Source organism: Coregonus lavaretus (genome assembly GCF_964263955.1).
Source record: "Coregonus lavaretus genome assembly, chromosome: 40".
Classification (NCBI taxonomy): Eukaryota; Metazoa; Chordata; class Actinopteri; order Salmoniformes; family Salmonidae; genus Coregonus; species Coregonus lavaretus.
Genome location: NC_140027.1, coordinates 8,883,073 through 8,902,445, shown reverse-complemented (window position 1 = coordinate 8,902,445; position 19,373 = coordinate 8,883,073). Strand labels below are relative to the sequence as shown.

Below are 19,373 nucleotides of genomic sequence, written 5' to 3'. Positions count from 1 at the left end.
GTCCCAGCTCTCTGCAGGTCATTCACTAGGTCCCCCCGTGTAGTTCTGGGATTTTTGCTCACCGTTCTTGTGATCATTTTGACCCCACGGGGTGAGATCTTGCGTGGAGCCCCAGATCGAGGGAGATTATCAGGGGTCTTGTATGTCTTCCATTTCCTAATAATTGCTCCCACAGTTGATTTCTTCAAACCAAGCTGCTTACCTATTGCAGATTCAGTCTTCCCAGCCTGGTGCAGGTCTACAATTTTGTTTCTGGTGTCCTTTGACAGCTCTTTGGTCTTGACCATAGTGGAGTTTGGAGTGTGACTGTTTGAGGTTGTGGACAGGTGTATTTTATACTGATAACAAGTTCAAACAGGTGCCATTAATACAGGTAACGAGTGGAGGACAAAGGAGCCTCTTAAAGAAGAAGTTACAGGTCTGTGAGAGCCAGAAATCTTGCTTGTTTGTAGGTGACCAAATACTTATTTTCCACCATAATTTGCAAATAAATTCATTAAAAATCCTACAATGTGATTTTCTGGATTTTATTTTCTCAATTTGTCTGTCATAGTTGATGTGTACCTATGATGAAAATTACAGGCGTCTCTCATCTTTTTAAGTGGGAGAACTTGCACAATTGGTGGCTGACTAAATACTTTTTTCCCCCACTGTATATTGTATGTTCCAAACAAGAAATTGGGAAATTATATTATTTTATACTAATACAATTGCTCAGAGAAATATATACAGTGGGGAGAACAAGTATTTGATACACTGCCGATTTTGCAGGTTTTCCGACTTACAAAGCATGTAGAGGTCTGTAATTTTTATCATAGGTACACTTCAACTGTGAGAGATGGAAAAATCCAGAAAATCACATTGTATGATTTTTAAGTAATTAATTTGCATTTTATTGTACCCCACTGTATATATTTTTAAAAGTAATACAAAAAATATTTAAAAATATAGGAGTCAAAATGATTGGTACCCCTTTTCAACACTCCAGCACCCTCCCCTTGCGAGGATAACGACACTGAACCTTTTTCTAAAATGCTTTATGAGATTGGACAACACTTTGGGAGGAATCTTAGACAATTCCTCCATACAGAATCTTGCCATATCATTCTCCTGCTCTTATGGACTGCCCTCTTCAATTCAAACCTCAGGTTTTCAAATGTTGTTAGTGCTTGGGTTTATTGTCTTGCTGGAAAATCCACTTGAGGCCAGGCAGAGGCAACCAGATTTTTTGCAAAAATGTCCTGGTACTTGGTAAAGTTCATGAGGCCGTTGACCTTAACAAGGGCCTCAGGACCAGTGGAAGCAAAACAGCCCCATAACATCAACAATCCACCACCATATTTTACCATAGGTATGATGTACTTTATTGCATATACGTCCCTTTTTTTATGCCAAACCCACCACTGTTGTGCGTGGCCAAAGAGCTCTATTTTCATGTCATCTGACCATAGCACCGCCTTGTCTTCATAGATTAGAAATGACTGGCCACTTTAATAAACGGAACACTAGTCACTTTAATAATGTTTACATATCTTGCATTACTCATCTCATATGTATATACTGTATTCTATACTATTCTACTGTATCTTAGTCTATGCCGCTCTGACATTGCTCGTCCATATCATTTATTGATATATTCTTAATTCCATTGCTTTACTTAGATTTGTGTGTATTGGGTAAATGTTCTGAAATTGTTAGATACTACTTGTTAGATATTACCTTATTTTTAAAAAAAAATTTAGTCATTTAGCAGACGCTCTTTTTTTCCTCTCCATTCTGGCCCCCCGTGGGAATCGAACCCACAACCCTGGCGTTGCAAGCGCCATGCTCTACCAACTGAGCTACACGGGACACTGTCAGAGCTAGAAACACAAGCATTTCGCTACACCCGCAATAACATCTGCTAAACACGTGTATATGACCAATACAATTTGATTTGATAAACGGTATTGGCATTTGGATTGGAACCGGTGTTATGGTCAGATGACATGAAAATAGAGCTCTTTAGACGCGCACACCAGTTGTGGTTTTGGTGTTGAAAAACAGAAGCATATGCAGAAAAGTACCACGTTCCTACAGTAAAATATGGTGGTGGATCTTTGATGCACACATGCCAATAATTATGGACCTGACTGTCCATCAGAACATCGAAGAGAGGGAAGAAGCTGAAATATTTCAGCTAGCTACAGATTAGGGACATGTCACTTATGTGATGTGTATGAGTGGACTGTGCGCGAGTAGGCATGTGAGAGATTGAGTTAATCTGTGTGTAAGACTGCATTCAGGGGCATGTGCACAAGTTTATTTTGTGTGTGTGTGTGTGTCTCACTTGAAGCAGTTCTCCTCGTAGATGCTGTTCCACACTCTCCAGGCTGAGGGGCCCTTGTAGCCAGTGTAGCGCTCCGGGTTGAGGAGCAGGTCCACATAGTCTGCATCTGGTGACGTCTCATCTGACAGAAGAAAGGTGTGAGAAAGAATGAGAGAACATTGGGATGGATGGATAGATTAATCAATTTCACTATTGAGATACACCTTATAAAATCTCTCTTATCAATGTTAAAGGGGTATTTCACCGCAATACCAAAATGTGTCAGATATTTTCACACCTCAAAAGATTAAAATGCATTACTCGCCTGCTACACTAAATGCACATTATTTGCAGAGCATGAGACGCTCCTATTAATTTCACTGAAACCTGGATGTAAGAAGCGTCGCTTCACGAGAGGCTCGCGTGGCTGAGCGTATAATCTCAAGACACCCAAAACTAAAATATTTCGCAATTGCGTCAGATGCTCGATTATATTCTGGGGGGAGACGTGTAAAAAAATATTCTAATGAGACTAGTGAAGTCTCCATCTTTCTAAACAGATACTCTCAGACAGTTACATGTGTTTGTCCATCAGAGATTCCTGAGCGGATAATTAAGCTCTGGTTCTATTTTCAACATTCGTTGTGTAGCTCACGCCCGAGAACAATTGATAAAAGTGGTTCTCGCACACTGGCCAAAGGTTCTGCGTCCAGTGTAGCAGGTAAAAAACCTACTGCTTTACCAACACCAGTGTAGCTCCTATGTTAGAAGAAATACACCAGCCTCGATCCCATATGAATGGAAAAGGTAGGCACCGTCTATAAAGTCTATAAGTCTCTTAGGTGGAGCATTGCAGTGGAAGAAGAGTGGGCCTTACCATCCAGCTCACAGAAGTGGTCCTGTGCATCATCGTGACGGGCCCAGTCCTCAAAGGCCTCTTTACTATAGTTACTATAGGGGAGAGGAGGAGAAAAAGTAATACTGCAACCACTCTCGGACAACGCTTTCATTCATCTGAAATAACCACCATGTTTTGCAGTGTTGGTTTGCCCATGTATGTATGAGGCCTTTTAGGGAAGTAGCGTGCGTGTGCTCTTACCTCAGGGTGCTGTTAATGGCCCCCAGGTCTTGGGCTTGTTCACAATCTACTATGTCTGTGTTGGCGTTGGCCACCTGGGAGTACTGGCCACAAGGAAAGAAGGAGATGGTTTTTCAATACCACTGAAACTATTTATTTGAAGTTTTTTTATTTATACATTTGAATATTTGTAGCTACTTTTTAACTAAATACCTGCAGTCAACTTGTGCAATACGTTAGGAGATAAAGAACATTGCATTCTTCATTTCACCTGTCACATTATTATGTAGTTTACAGTAGTCCCCAGACACATCTCATGTGGTGTTTGTTTACAAGCACACGACGAGAGACCCTTGTGAGTCATTCACGGTCATGCAGCATGCGCCAGGTGATCTAATTACAGTATGGAATTCACAACTAAATGTTTGCCAGCTAGATATCTTATAACTATTAAGTTAACCGTCTAAAATGTGCTAAATGCTCTGCAGTTCTGCATTTGGTTTGCTTCTTCCAAAATCCAGCATCCGAGCAGTCAGGTAGGCTATTTGGAGTGTTCAGCCGGATGGATTTAGGACCCCGCGGACACCACAGAGCGGGCTGACAGGCTGTGTGAAGGCAAAGCTTCTGGAAGGCACGTGAGAGTTGAGCATAGTTCAGTGTGTATGTGTTGCACTCTTTCACCAAGTTTCAAAAGCAAGCAGAGCAGAAACTGGCTACTCTTTAGTTGACTGATGTAGCTGACTGCTGTTGACTGCTGTTTAACTTAACAGAAGAAAATGAAACTAGTGTTTATCGCAGTGCTGAGCTAGTATTGTAACTGACATATACAGTAACGTTAGCTAATGTTTCATCCCCTCTCAACTGAGGTGAATGAATAAGCTATGCTAGCTAGTAGTACCTACCACAGCCAGGTCAGCTCTATCCTCTAGTTTTCTGTCAGATAGTAATAATAGCCACCTCATATCGCTATCTAACAGCTGTTGTTTGTTTGGAAAGGTTTTGTAGCCTTTGTTAACGCATACAAAGAAGAAAGTGGACCGTTTCCAAATAATCTGTGGGACAACAAAAATATTTTCATCACAAAGACCCGCAAAAATGCAGACTGAGCCGCAATGGTCTCTGTCGGGACCCACAGCCCTCTAGTGCAGTCAGTACACAACACTATGCTCATTATGTCTTAGCAGGATCAGGGGTCCCAGCAGGGTTCAGACAGCCAGTGAAGAACAGTCTACGGAGCTCAGGTGAATTTTAAAGTATATTAACAATGTCAGTGAATTATACAAAGTTCCATCTTGAATTGATGGGTAGACCTACAGTAGCTAAACTTAAGCTACAGGACAGCAGCTTAAGCTTAAAGCTACAGTCTGGGATCTGGAAATAATGGTCATTTCAATTATTGAACCATTGATTCTATTCTTGGATAATACACTGCTCAAAAAAATAAAGGGAACACTAAAATAACACATCATAGATCTGAATGAATGAAATAATCTCATTAAATACTTTTTTCTTTACATAGTTGAATGTGCTGACAACAAAATCACACAAAAATTATCAATGGAAATCAAATTTATCAATCCATGGAGGTCTGGATTTGGTGTCACCCTCAACATTAAAGTAGAAAACCACACTACAGGCTGATCCAACTTTGATGTAATGTCCTTAAAACAAGTCAAAATGAGGCTCAGTAGTGTGTGTGTCCTCCACGTGCCTGTATGACCTCCCTACAACGCCTGGGCATGTTCCTGATGAGGTGGCGGATGGTCTCCTGAGGGTGAACCTGCTTTCATCTGTGAAGAGCACAGGGCGCCAGTGGCGAATTTTCCAATCTTGGTGTTCTCTGGCAAATGCCAAACGTCCTGCACGGTGTTGGGCTGTAAGCACAACCCCCACCTGTGGACGTCGGGCCCTCATACCACCCTCATGGAGTCTGTTTCTGACCGTTTGAGCAGACACATGCACATTTGTGGCCTGCTGGAGGTCATTTTGCAGGGCTCTGGCAGTGCTCCTCCTGCTCCTCCTTGCACAAAGGCGGAGGTAGCAGTCCTGCTGCTGGGTTGTTGCCCTCCTACGGCCTCCTCCACGTCTCCTGATGTACTGGCCTGTCTCCTGGTAGCGCCTCCATGCTCTGGACACTACGCTGACAGACACAGCAAACCTTCTTGCCACAGCTCGCATTGATGTGCCATCCTGGATGAGATGCACTACCTGACCTTTGCATATGTTATGGTCTTGTGAAGGCTGGCTGAATTCTGGCAAACAGTATGTTCTCATCTCAGCATGTCTACAGATTCTCCCTTCTCGCTATTTTTATTTGCTTGGGCATGTTGATTCTGGAGACTGTTATCTAAACAAAATGTGTAACCAAGCATTTATAGCGGCTAAAAAATTTATTGCAAATTAATTGGAAGGTTGGTTATCCTCCCACAATGGCAAGTTACAGTGCATTCGGAAAGTATTCAGACCCCTTGACTTTTTCCATATTTTTTGTTATGTTACAGCCTTATTCTAAAACGGATTAAACTATTTTTTCCCCTCATCAATCTACACACAATACCCCATAACGACAAAGCGAAAACAATTTTTACTAATTTATTAAAAATAAATAACAGAAATACCTTCCTTACATACATTACCGTTAAAAAGTTTGGGGTCACTTAGAAATGTCAATGTTTTCCATGAAAACATACATTAAATGAGTTTGAAAAGGAAATATAGCAAAATGAATAGGAAATGTAGTCATTGACAAGGTTAGAAATAATAATTGTGTCCTTCAAACTTTGCTTTCGTCAAAGAATCCTCCATTTGCAGCAATTACAGCCTTGCAGACCTTTGGCATTCTAGTTGTCAATTTGTTGAGGTAATCTGAAGAGATTTCACCCCATGCTTCCTGTAGTACCTCCCACAAGTTGGATTGGCTTGATGGGCACTTCTTACGTACCATACAGTCAAGCTGCTCCCACAACAGCTCAATAGGGTTGAGATCCGGTGACTGTGCTGGCCACTCCATTATAGACAGAATACCAGCTGACTGCTTCTTCCCTAAATAGTTATTGGGTCATTGTCCTGTTGTAGGACAAGGCCTCCTGTAGCTCAGTTGGTAGAGCATGGCGCTTGCAACGCCAGGGTTGTGGGTTCGATTCCCACGGGGGGCCAGTATGAAAAATGTACGCACTCACTAACTAAGTCACTTTGGATAAGAGCGTCTGCTAAATGACTAAAATGTAAAAATGTAAATGTAGGAGGAAATTGGCTCCAATCAAGCGCCATCCACAGGGTATGGCATGGCGTTGCAAAATGGAGTGATAGCCTTCCTTCTTCAAGATCCCTTTTACCCTGTACAAATCTCCCACTTTACCACCACCAAAGCACCCCCTGACCATCACATTGCCTCCACCATGCTTGACAGATGGCTTCAAGCACCCCTCCAGCATCTTTTCATTTGGTTTGCTTCTCACAAATGTTCTTCTTTGTGATCCGAACACCTCAAATTTAAATTTGTCTGTCCATAACACTTTTTTCCAATCTTCCTCTGTCCAGTGTCTGTGTTCTTTTGCCCATCTTAATCTTTTATTTTTATTGGCCAGTCAGAGATATGGCTTTTTCTTTGCAACTCTGCCTAGAAGGTCAGCATCCCGGAGTCGCCTCTTCACTGTTGAAGTTGAGAATGGTGTTTTGCGGGTACTATTTAATGAAGCTGCCAGTTGAGGACCTGTGAGGCGTCTGTTTCTCAAAGTAGACACTAATGTATTTATCCTCTTGCTCAGTTGTGCACCGGGGCCTCCCACTCCTCTTTCTATTCTGGTTAGAGCCAGTTTGCACTGTTCTGTGAAGGGAGTACTACACAGCGTTGTACGAAATCTTCAGTTTCTTGGCAATTTCTCGCATGGAATAGCCTTCATTTCTCAGAACAAGAATAGACTGACGAGTTTTAGAAGAAAGTTATTTGTTTCTGGCCATTTTGAGCCCACAATTGCTGACGCTCCAGATACTCAACTAGTCTCAAGAAGGACAGTTTTATTGCTTCTTTAATCAGCACAACAGTTTTCAGCTGTGCTAACATAATTGCAAAAGGGTTTTCTAATGATCAATTAGCCTTTTAAAAATATAAACTTGGATTAGCAAACACAACGTGCCATTGGAACACAGAACTGATGGTTGCTGATAATGGGCCTCTGTACGCCTATGTAGATATTCCATTTTTTTTAAATCAGCAGTTTCCAGCTACAATAGCCATTTACAACATTAACAATGTCTACGCTGTATTTCTGATCAATTTGATGTTCTTTTAAATGGACAAAAAATTTGCTTTTCTTTCGAAAACAAGGAAAATTCTAAGTGACCCCAAACTTTTGAACGGTAGTGTAAGTATTCAGACCCTTTGCTATGAGACTTGAATTGAGGTCAGTTGCATCCTGTTTCCATTGATCATCCCTGAGATGTTTCTACAACTTGATTCGAGTTGACCTGTGGTAAATTCAATTGCTTGGAAATGATTTGAAAAGGCACACACCTGTCTATATAAGGTCCCACTGTGCAAAAACCAAGCCATAAGGTCGAAGGAATTGTCCGTAGAGCTCAGAGAAAGGATTGTGTCGAGGCACAGATCTGGGGAAGGGTACCAAAATGTTTCTGCAGCGTTGAAGGTCCCCAAGAACACAGTGGCCTCCATCATTCTTAAATGGAAGAAGTTTGGAACCACCAAGACTCTTCCTAGAGCTGGCCGCCCGGCCAAACTGAGCAATAGGGGGAGAAGGGCCTTGGTCAGGGAGGTAACCAAGAACCTGATGGTCACTTTGACAGAGCTCCAGAGTTCCTCTGTGGAAATGGGAGAACCTTCCAGTAGGACAACCATCTCTGCAGCACTCCACCAAATCAGGCCTTTATCGTAAAGTGGCGAGATGGAAGCCACTCCTCAGTAAAAGGAACATGACAGCTCGCTTGGAGTTTGCCAAAATTCACCTAAAGGACTCTCAGACCATGGGAAACAAGATTCTCTGGTCTGTGAAACCATGATTGAACTCTTTGGCTTGAATGTCAAGCGTCACGTCTTGAGGAAACCAGGCACCATGCCTATGGTGAAGCATGAATGTCCATGAGTGGCCCAGCCAGAGCCCAGACTTGAACCCGATCAAAAATCTCTGAAAATAGCTGTGCATCCAACCTGACAGAGCTTGAGAAGATACGCAGAGAAGAATGGAAGAAACTCCCCAAATACAGGTGTGCTAAGCTTGTAGCATCATACCCAAGAAGACATGAGGCTGTAATCGCTGCCAAAGGTGCTTCAACAAAGTACTGAGTAAAGGGTCAGAATACTTATGTAAATGTGATATTTCAGTTTTTTATTTTTAGTACATTTGCAAACATTTCTAAAAACCTGTTTTTGGTTCGTCATTATGGGGTATTGTGCGTAGATTGATGAAGAAAAACAAGAATTTCATCAATTTTAGAATAAGGCTGTAACGTAACAAAATGTGAAAAAAGTCAAGGGGTCTGAATACTTTACGAATGCACTGTATTATCACTAGATTATCTCCCGAGTGGCGCAGTGGTCCTGGTTCGAATCCAGGCTCTGTTGTAGCCGGCCGCGACCGGGAGACCCATGGGGCGCTGCACAATTGGCCCAGCGTCGTCCAGGGTAGGGGAGGGAATGGCCAGCAGGGATGTAACTCAGTTGGTAGAGCATGGCGTTTGCAACGCCAGGGTTAGGGGTTCGATTCCCACGGGGGGCCAGTATGAAAAATAAAAATGTATGCACTCACTAACTGTAAGTCGCTCTGGATAAGAGCGTCTGCTAAATGACAAACTGTAAATGTAAAAATGTAGATTAGATTTTTCACAGGATTAAGGGTATATTGGGCAACTTTCATAAGGTCTGGATGCCTTATATGGAATACAGTACGACTAAAGGAGTCTGTATTGAAAACATGCCCACATCAATGGAGATATCCCTAGCTGCTGGGCTGCTCAGTCCTGGCCCTGGGGGTCTGCCTTCCTGTGGGTTGTCACTCTGGCCATGGCCTAACACACCCAAAACCAATAATGAATATTTCACTAAGATCCTAAAGCTGATTGGGGTGTGTTGGGTTGGGGGGGCGGCAGGGTGTTGGACCCCTAGGGACAAGACGGGGCGACACAGCTATATTGCGTGCAAGTAAAAAGGTCTCTACAGTACTGTTAGTCCTATGAGATTAATTATATGGAAGATTTGCTGTTTGTGTGTTACTGTACAGTGGGGAGAACAAGTATTTGATACACTACTGTTTTTGCAGGTTTTCCTATTTACAAAACATGTAGAGGTCTGTAATTTTTATCATAGGTACACTTCAACTGTGAGAGACGGAATCTAAAACAAAAATCCAGAAAATCACATTGTATGATTTTTAAGTAATTAATTTGCATTTTATTGCATGACATAAGCATTTGATACATCAGAAAAGCAGAACTTAATATTTGGTACAGAAACCTTTGTTTGCAATTACAGAGATCATACGTTTCCTGTAGGTCTTGACCAGGTTTGCACACACTGCAGCAGGGATTTTGGCCCACTCCTCCATACAGACCTTCTCCAGATCCTTCAGGTTTCGGGGCTGTCGCTGGGCAATACGGACTTTCAGCTCCCTCCAAAGATGTTCTATTGGGTTCAGGTCTGGATACTGGCTAGGCCACTCCAGGACCTTGAGATGCTTCTTACGGAGCCACTCCTTAGTTGCCCTGGCTGTGTGTTTCGGGTTGTTGTCATGCTGGAAGACCCAGCCACGACCCATCTTCAATGCTCTTACTGAGGGAAGGAGATTGTTGGCCAAGATCTCGCGATACATGGCCCCATCCATCCTCCCCTCAATACGGGGCAGTCGTCCTGTCCCCTTTGCAGAAAAGCATCCCCAAAGAATGATGGTTCCACCTCCATGCTTCATGGTTGGGATGGTGTTCTTGGGGTTGTACTCATCCTTCTTCTTCCTCCGAACACGGCGAGTGGAGTTTAGACCAAAAAGCTATATTTTTGTCTCATCAGACCACATGACCTTCTCCCATTCCTCCTCTGGATCATCCAGATGGTCATTGGCATACTTCAGATGGGCCTGGACATGCGCTGGCTTGAGCAGGGGGACCTTGTGTGCGCTGCAGGATTTTAATCCATGACGGCATAGTGTGTTACTAATGGTTTTCTTTGAGACTGTGGTCCCAGCTTTCTTCAGGTCATTGACCAGGTCCTGCCGTGTAGTTCTGGGCTAATCCCTCACCTTCCTCATGATCATTGATGCCCCACGAGGTGAGATCTTGCATGGAGCCCCAGACTGAGGGTGATTGACCGTCATCTTGAACTTCTTCAATTTTCTAATAATTGCGCCAACAGTTGTTGCCTTCTCACCAAGCTGCTTGCCTATTGTCCTGTAGCCCATCCCAGCCTTGTGCAGGTCTACATTTTTATCCCTGATGTCCTTACACAGCTCTCTGGTCTTGGCCATTGTGGAGAGGTTGGAGTCTGTTTGATTGAGTGTGTGGACAGGTGTCTTTTATACAGGTAACGAGTTCAAACAGGTGCAGTTAATACAGGTAATGAGTGGAGAACAGGAGGGCTTCTTAAAGAAAAACTAACAGGTCTGTGAGAGCCGGAATTCTTACTGGTTGGTAGGTGATCAAATACTTATGTCATGCAATAAAATGCAAATGAATTACTTAAAAATCATACAATGTGATTTTCTGGATTTTTGTTTTAGATTCCGTCTCTCACAGTTGAAGTGTACCTATGATAAAAATTACAGACCTCTACATGCTTTGTAAGTAGGAAAACCTGCAAAATCGGCAGTGTATCAAATACTTGTTCTCCCCACTGTACATGTAATAATATAATAATAATAATAATAAGCCATTTAGCAGACGCTTTTATCCAAAGCGACTTACAGTAATGTGCGCATACATTTTTACGTATGGGTGGTCCGGGGATCGAACCCACTACCCTGGCGTTACAAGCGCCATGCTCTACCAATTGAGCTATAGAGGACCACATATATGTACAGTGAGGGAAAAAAGTATTTGATCCCCTGCTGATTTTGTACGTTTGCCCACTGACAAAGAAATGATCTGTCTATAATTTTAATGGTAGGTTTATTTGAACAGTGAGAGACAGAATAACAACAAAACAATCCAGAAAAATGCATGTCAAAAATGTTATAAATTGATTTGCATTTTAATGAGGGAAAAAAATATTTGACCCCCCTCTCAATCAGAAAGATTTCTGGCTCCCAGGTGTCTTTTATACAGGTAACGAGCTGAGATTAGGAGCACACTCTTAAAGGGAGTGCTCCTAATCTCAGTTTGTTACCTGTCTAAAAGACACCTGTCCACAGAAGCAATCAATCAATCAGATTCCAAACTCTCCACCATGGCCAAGACCAAAGAGCTCTCCAAGGATGTCAGGGACAAGATTGTAGACCTACACAAGGCTGGAATGGGCTACAAGACCATCGCCAAGCAGCTTGGTGAGAAGGTGACAACAGTTGGTGCGATTATTCGCAAATGGAAGAAACACAGAATAACTATCAATTTACCTCAGCCTGGGGCTCCATGCAAGATCTCACCTTGTGGAGTTGCAATGATCATGTGAACGGTGAGGAATCAGCCCAGAACTACACGGGAGGATCTTGTCAATGAGCTCAAGGCAGCTGGGACCATAGTCACCAAGAAAACAATTGGTAACACACTACGCCCTCAAGGACTGAAATCCTGCAGCGCCCGCAAGGTCCCCCTGCTCAAGAAAGCACATATACAGGGCCGTCTGAAGTTTGCCAATGAACATCTGAATGATTCAGAGGAGAACTGGGTGAAAGTGTTGGGTCAGATGAGACCAAAACGGAGCTCTTTGGCATCAACTCAACTCGCCGTGTTTGGAGGAGGAGGAATGCTGCCTATGACCCCAAGAACACCATCCCCACCGTCAAACATGGAGGTGGAAACATTATGCTTTGGGGGTGTTTTTCTGCTAAGGGGACAGGACAACTTCACCGCATCAAAGGGACGATGGACGGGGCCATGTACCGTCAAATCTTGGGTGAGAACCTCCTTCCCTCAGCCAGGGCATTGAAAATGGGTCGTGGATGTGTATTCCAGCATGACAATGACCCAAAACACACGGCCAAGGCAACAAAGGAGTGGCTCAAGAAGAAGCACATTAAGGTCCTGGAGTGGCCTAGCCAGTCTCCAGACCTTAATCCCATAGAAAATCTGTGGAGGGAGCTGAAGGTTCGAGTTGCCAAACGTCAGCCTCGAAACCTTAATGACTTGGAGAAGATCTGCAAAGAGGAGTGGGACAAAATCCCTCCTGAGATGTGTGCAAACCTGGTGGCCAACTACAAGAAACGTCTGACCTCTGTGATTGCCACCAAGTACTAAGTCATGTTTTGCAGAGGGATCAAATACTTATTTCCCTCACTGTATGTATGTATGTTTTTTTGTTTGTTTTTTTTGTTTCCAAAACTTTCCCCTGGGAATTAAAAAAAATGAAAGGTGTGAACTGGGAAGGAAATTATGTTGGGAGAGAGTTGAGTTATTGACTAGACTGGTGGGGGTTGGGCGTGCAGGCGGCTCGGCTGGCTGGTCGGTCTGGCTGAAATTTGATAGAGAGGATGTCTTAATAAAGACAAATCAAAAGTCTGTTTTTTTCATTTGTTAGGTGCAACACAATATTTATTATTGAATTACCTTTGTAATTAGTTCAGTCTTATTCATCACTTAAACATATTTTTAATAATGTTCTCTTACCTAGCTTGATGACTGTGTGCATTTTTGCTTACTTTTCATTCTAAATAGAGACGGCATATTAAATTGTGTAAAAATGCAGGAAATGAGCTTTAGATGCCCCAAACAAATTCGCCAGGTTATGTCCCCCACCACTTCTAAAACTAAAGTGGTGCCTCTGCATGCAACAAACTGTGAGTAGAGTTTTTGAGTTACTTGTATAGTTTAGGTCAGAAACTGTACAAAACGTTCGCAATGCGCTCGTTAGCATTTAGTTGGCATTCTCTATGAGGATCCCTTAGTACTTGTTAGCATTTTGTTAGCATTCTGGTAAGCGACGTTTTTTGGGCTTTGAATATTAGTACTTTTTAAATAAATACCTGCAGTCAACTTGTCAATTAGGTAATAGATAAAGCAGATCGTGTTCATCATTTCAGCCGTTAGATAATTTTTCATTATGAAGCTTACCGGTACTAGTTTCCCAAAACAGTGGTTTGAGCCGGTTACGTGTGTTTGTTTACAAAGAAGCACAACGAGCAAAATGGGAGCTTCGTAAGGTGAGTCACTCCTGCAGCGCAACTTAAGTGAGGTGATGAAGTTACACTTGTATGAAATGTACTACTAATGTTTGCCAGCTATATATCCTCTAACTATTACATTAACTATCTAAGATGTGCCAAATACATTTTCTCCAGCTGGGTTTTGCTAACTTGCTAATGTTGCTAACGTTAGCTTGCAAGATCAAGCTTCTTGATAACAGCAGCAGAGACAATCCCCTCCTGCTGCTAATATTTGTTTTGTGCATGCTGCAAACTGCATTTTGAGATACTTGCATAACTTTATGAGCTGGGTTGTCGGTCCTAGTAGTAAATGTGTGCATGTGCTCGTTACCATTTACCTAGCATCTGCTATGAGAATTCCTTAGTACTTGTTAGCATTTTGTTAACATTCTGGTAAGTGACGTTTTTGGGGCTTTTTTCCTGTTTGAAAACAATAATAATAGTGCCGCTTGTGTGCACTACCGGTAATACCGTATATCCCGGGATGGCACAAGCACGGTGTTAAGGTATGGAAATCTGGATACCGCACAACCCTAGGACATATCCCTGCAATTTAGCTGGTACAAATTGTTAATATTAAATGTTAATTGAATGTAAATGTTTACTTCCAATTAATACCACAAAGATGGCCACCAGTCCACCCACCATCAAATGTCAATTTAAATGGGAATGTCTACTCTATTATCTATAATTTTTTGATTTCAATAGGTTTCCTATGGAAGATTGACAGTATAATTTAAAACAACTGATATTCTTATTTAAGTCTCTGATGTGTGGACCTCCATACATCCTTGTGCTACAATTTATTTGAAAGTTGACATTTCAATTGTTTTCCCATTTTAGATAATTGATCACCCAAAACATGACACCCAACCTGTATTCAAGAGCATGCTGTGGCGGGCACAACACAAACCCCTCAGATTATGTAAAATCGGGTCTAAGACACAACATATAGGTTAAAAAAAGTAAGTAATTGTCAAGAAATTATACAATAGTTTGACAACCCTGTTTATAAGCTTTTAAATTATATAAAACTCAACCTTTTATATTTTCCAGTGATGAAGACATGGATGTCTCATGGTAGGGTGGGGTATGCAAAATGGGTCATCTCTACCAAAAAGCTACTTTCTGACCACTTCTACCATGGACAAATATGTATTAAAAGTTTTGTTAAAATCAAAAGGGGTGCAGTCCAAAGGTGATTGAAATCAAATGAAACGACCCATCTTTGTTATCAATTAGGCTAGGCTAAATCCATCATTAAGGCTCCCTACTCTGCATACTTGAAATCGAGCTCTTCACACACTGTCTGCAATAGGACTACACTTTTAAAATAGAAAGTCAGTCAAGAAAAAATACCTGAGGGGCTAAACAAATTGGTTAAGCTAACGCCACAAGCCACGAAGCATAAAAAGCTAAATAAACAGCTCTAATTTGCAGTCAGCTAAAGTTTCGTCATGACCTCACACACAAGCACATGCTGTGCTTTTTCATGCGGCATGGCCACGTCGCCAGCCACATTGCGTCTCTAGCCAGCACTGCCTGCATGCCCCCTCTGTCCCTTCAGCTGTGGGAGAGCACCACCACAGCGCTAACTGCAAATTCAATTAGCTTTTTGACTCACACGTATCAAGTAGGACGCTTAGCGCTAACACCTAACACTAGGGGTGATGTGGCAAAAATCATCACACAACAAGGAACCAGAGACCCCGGGAGATCAAGCCAGATGTGGTAATAAACTACAGTTATTAAAAGGTGAAAAACAATAAACCTTGCCCTGTACATATAGCCATGTAACTACCCCTATAATGTATATAGCCCCTGCTGGAGTGGAAAGTGTGAAAAACCATGGGACTAATTACACCAAACTAGGAGCCCATTGAAAAGCTCAACCAATGTGTCCAAACATAAACTTTTCCTACCAACTAAAGATACAGCAGGATTTGACCTTGCCTGGCAATCAGTCCAGATGTCCAACAAACACTATTGGGTCATTACAAGACAAACAGAAGGCACTACGCCAGGGTCGTGTTCATTAGGGCACACTGTATCAAAACACTTTGCAGAAGAGAACAAAAACAAGCATTTGTAAATAGACAAAAATCAGATAGTACCTACTTGTTTCACTCCTTTTCGTGCCTACTGAACACGACCCAAGCGTTCGCCAACAAACATATCACTCGCATACCCCTCCACCCCCTCCAGTCCAGGATCAATGGAAACTACCACAGGAGATATCCAGGAGGACAGAGAGTGATGGCCGATTTCAGCGGCCACCAAGTGCTGAATCAGCTGCCAAGACAGACAGACTGCTTCCCAAATGGCACCCTATTCCCTATATAGTGCACTTCGTTTGACTAGGGCCCAAAGGGTTCTGGTCAAATGTAGAGTACTATATAGGGAATAGAGAGCCATTTGGGAAGCAGTCTGTCTGTCTTGGCAGCTGATTCAGCACTTAGTGGCCGCTGAAATCGGCCATCAATCTCTGTCCTCCTGGAAGTGTCAGAAAGTGCTGGAACAAGCACAAACACTATTTACCTGGCTACACTGTGACGAGGCAAACAAACGCTTTCTGTCTGCTCTCTAGAGGTAGCCTGGCCTATATGTACATGACACTCCAGAGACCCTCAGTTAAATCAGATATAAAATAGAACGTATCCAACTATAATTCATCCTTCCAACCATCAATTTACACAGTATTATCTGTTTAACTTCCTCCTTTGCCCTAATTATTTTACAACATAGTAAATACACTGCTGTTTCTTTTCCATATTGCATGAAAATCAAGAGTGCATACGGTACATCTCTTTCCTTTCATTCTAACGTGTTTGTAGAGTGTGTTTGTAATCATTACAGTTGAATGACTGTTGAGTGAACGATGTCTGTCTGTCTGTCTGGAGAGAGACCGTCTTACCCTATTGTAGTTTCCAGACTTAATTCCCACTGGAATCTTGCTCTGTAAAACAAACACACACAAAGAAAACAGATGGGACAGGTGAACATCACTGTCAACAACGCAGAAAGCAGGTCACAGAGGCTAAGCTATAATTAATGGAAAACACAGATTAGAATATGAAGACTCGGGAAAGACTATATTAACAATAGTAAATGAACCCACTAGGGGTTAGGGGCCTCTTCTTGTAGGCCTACATCTAAAATAATCACAGTGATTAGCAATATAGTAATAATAGCTCCACCCTGTTGTAGCCTACGTGTCTATGGGTAATGAATACTAGGAGTCAATTTGGAGACCAACGTAGATAATTGTGGGTAGGTTGAACTGACCTCTGGGCAGGGCTCCACTTGGCAGTCCTTGATGGAGCAGTGGCCATCGTCAGCCCAGAAGGGACAGGGCCTATTCAGGTTGACCTGTGGAGAAGAAAAGGGAAGAGTTGGGATGGCATGGTATATGCTATGAAAGTGACTGCGTCACACAGAGATGTGATGTATTGGAGACAGGCAAGACAGAACAGCTAAGCTAAATTCACTTTTTTCCCGATTTAGAATTATACGCATGATTATAAGTGTCTCAGAAGGAGTCTCAAATAATGATGTCATGAAATGATTCAGATTCTCTTTCCGTTGACGCTTTTCAGAGACGAGCACCGTCGAAAATGCGGGGCATCGTCGCTGCTGGTGACATCTTTCCAGTCGTGCTCGTCATTGGATACATCAACCTCATACAAAGGCGACCGTATGAGGAGAATGCTTCATAATCATAAAGGTGACACACTGTCTGTGGGGTCAAAAGTGTCGCTCAGCCAATGGGATGTTGACTAGGAGAGCAGCAGCTAACTGACCAGTGGCAGTGGTAGACATAAACTTCATCGGATTATCAGACTAGGGGCCAGATGAGTATTCTGAAAATATTAAATGATGTTCCTATGAGTCTATTCTTCCTTTTCAGAGTTCCTGATTGGAAGTTCACAGTGGGAAAAGGGCAATACACTGCCTTTAGAATGAGTTGGCTTAATGTGTATGAATGGTGTATGAACGCAACAGCTGGACTCACACGCCAAGTGTTTTTTTTACTGCCTTTGTGAAAAGATTAAAGTGACTCAATGGGCCTCAATGTTTTTTATGGATGCTAGGTGTTGGGAGAGTGTTTGAGCAGTTACACAAATGTAACAGGGGACAGAGTGCTGTTATCAGAGAGAATTTTATAATATTTGCATCAGGTTCTACAAATGGGCAACTCGTAAGACTGTCTAGGGATGCAAAAGAGGATGATTGGGAAAGAGGGATGACTAAAGGTCAGCACTGGATCTACTGTATTTCCCTACAAGATTCAGTTACATCCACACGTTGATGTCATCCTAATGCACTCTTTCTAATACCTAGGTTCCAGTATGAGGAGCATCAAATTTTCACACTTAGTGTGCCTGATAAGTATCACATACCATAATTATAACGTAAGGTCAATGAGTTTTTGCTGTAATTAGGGCCCAAGCAAGTTTTTCCTGGTCAGGGTGTATACATTAGTGCATAAGCTAACCCTGTCTGTTTTGCGCCATAGTTGCGCATGTGTCAGTTTTGTTGCTAAACAACCAACCCTATGGGACGAGTTCAGGTTAGTCCCGTCCCATTCCGTTTGGTTCCTAGTGAATACAACCCTGGACATTATAATGTAAACAGAAGGAGTTTTTTATTTATTTAAGAATGTTGTCTATTCGCTGTCAATTTACAGTCATCCCTGAAGCAGACCTATTCCAACTACAACAGTAGTCCCGGGCAGAGACATTCTCTGCAGTGAATACACAACAGAGCAGCGACCACAAACTCTATATGGGGTAGGCTGGAAAACATTTGCTTGGCCTATTTGTTTTAGATTAGCAAGGAAATGAATTGGGGAGGGTCCCTTTAAAAGCATTAGTACTACGGGTTAGGAGCCATAGAAGCTCAAACAAAGGTATTGTTAAAAACAAATACAAACCCATTTGAAAATACAGGTAGTCAATTAGTGTAAATCCACAGTAGTAGGATTGTTTATTGAGGGATTACCTTTAGGACACATTTAAGCTATACTGCAAAGACAAACGCAAAACCTTACGGTCTGATGATTTTAAGGACATTTCTAAAGCTCCTCGTCCTCCACTGTTGGGGCCTACTATTCAGTACTTACCCTGTAGTACCTGAAGTAGTCTCTCTCGGTCAGCTTCTGAATGCGGGGGTAGATCTTGAAGTTGTTGAAGACATCGATGCTCTCGATGTCACAGAAGCAGTCGTCCAAGACGCCTGTCAACTGAGGGAAACAACCGGAGAATGCCTTAAGAATTATGGTTGTACACCAGCATTAATTTTGTCAACAAAAATATTTGTCAAACACCTATGTTTTAGTGGCAATTGACTAAATAGACCCAGAAAAAACTATAACTAAACGAAAAAGATTGTTAATTTCAGTTGACTAAAACGAGACTCAATTATCTCTGTGGCTAAAATCAGACTACTAAGTGGACTGGACAAGAGTTTTTGGAGAGATTGAAAGCTTTTCAGTGATAAGCACAATCAATATTAAGAGTACAGATGCGCAGCGCGGTTCTGTTCAGCAGTGGGAAGGAGCATACATCAGCTGGGGAGCAAGCGATGAGTGTGTGAGTGTGTGAGTGAGTGAGTGAGTGAGTGAGTGAGTGAGTGAGTGAGTGAGTGAGTGAGTGAGTGAGTGAGTGAGTGAGTGAGTGAGTGAGTGAGT

At 42.3% G+C, this 19,373-nt stretch overlaps 1 protein-coding gene across 3 annotated transcripts in view; it reads right to left on the bottom strand.

The window, feature by feature from the left end:
* LOC311113677 (ERO1-like protein beta) overlaps nt 1–19,373 on the bottom strand; it is a 29,849-nt gene that overhangs the window by 7,893 nt on the left and 2,583 nt on the right. For all 3 annotated transcript variants that reach the window (XM_084156963.1, XM_084156965.1, XM_084156964.1), the window contains exons 2-7: nt 18,807–18,926; nt 16,970–17,053; nt 16,599–16,640; nt 3,408–3,490; nt 3,186–3,259; nt 2,330–2,450 (exon numbers count right to left, since the gene is read on the bottom strand). In XM_084156963.1, coding sequence (XP_084013089.1) covers nt 2,330–2,450; nt 3,186–3,259; nt 3,408–3,490; nt 16,599–16,640; nt 16,970–17,053; nt 18,807–18,926 — 524 coding nt within the window. The remainder of the gene's footprint in view (nt 1–2,329; nt 2,451–3,185; nt 3,260–3,407; nt 3,491–16,598; nt 16,641–16,969; nt 17,054–18,806; nt 18,927–19,373) is intronic.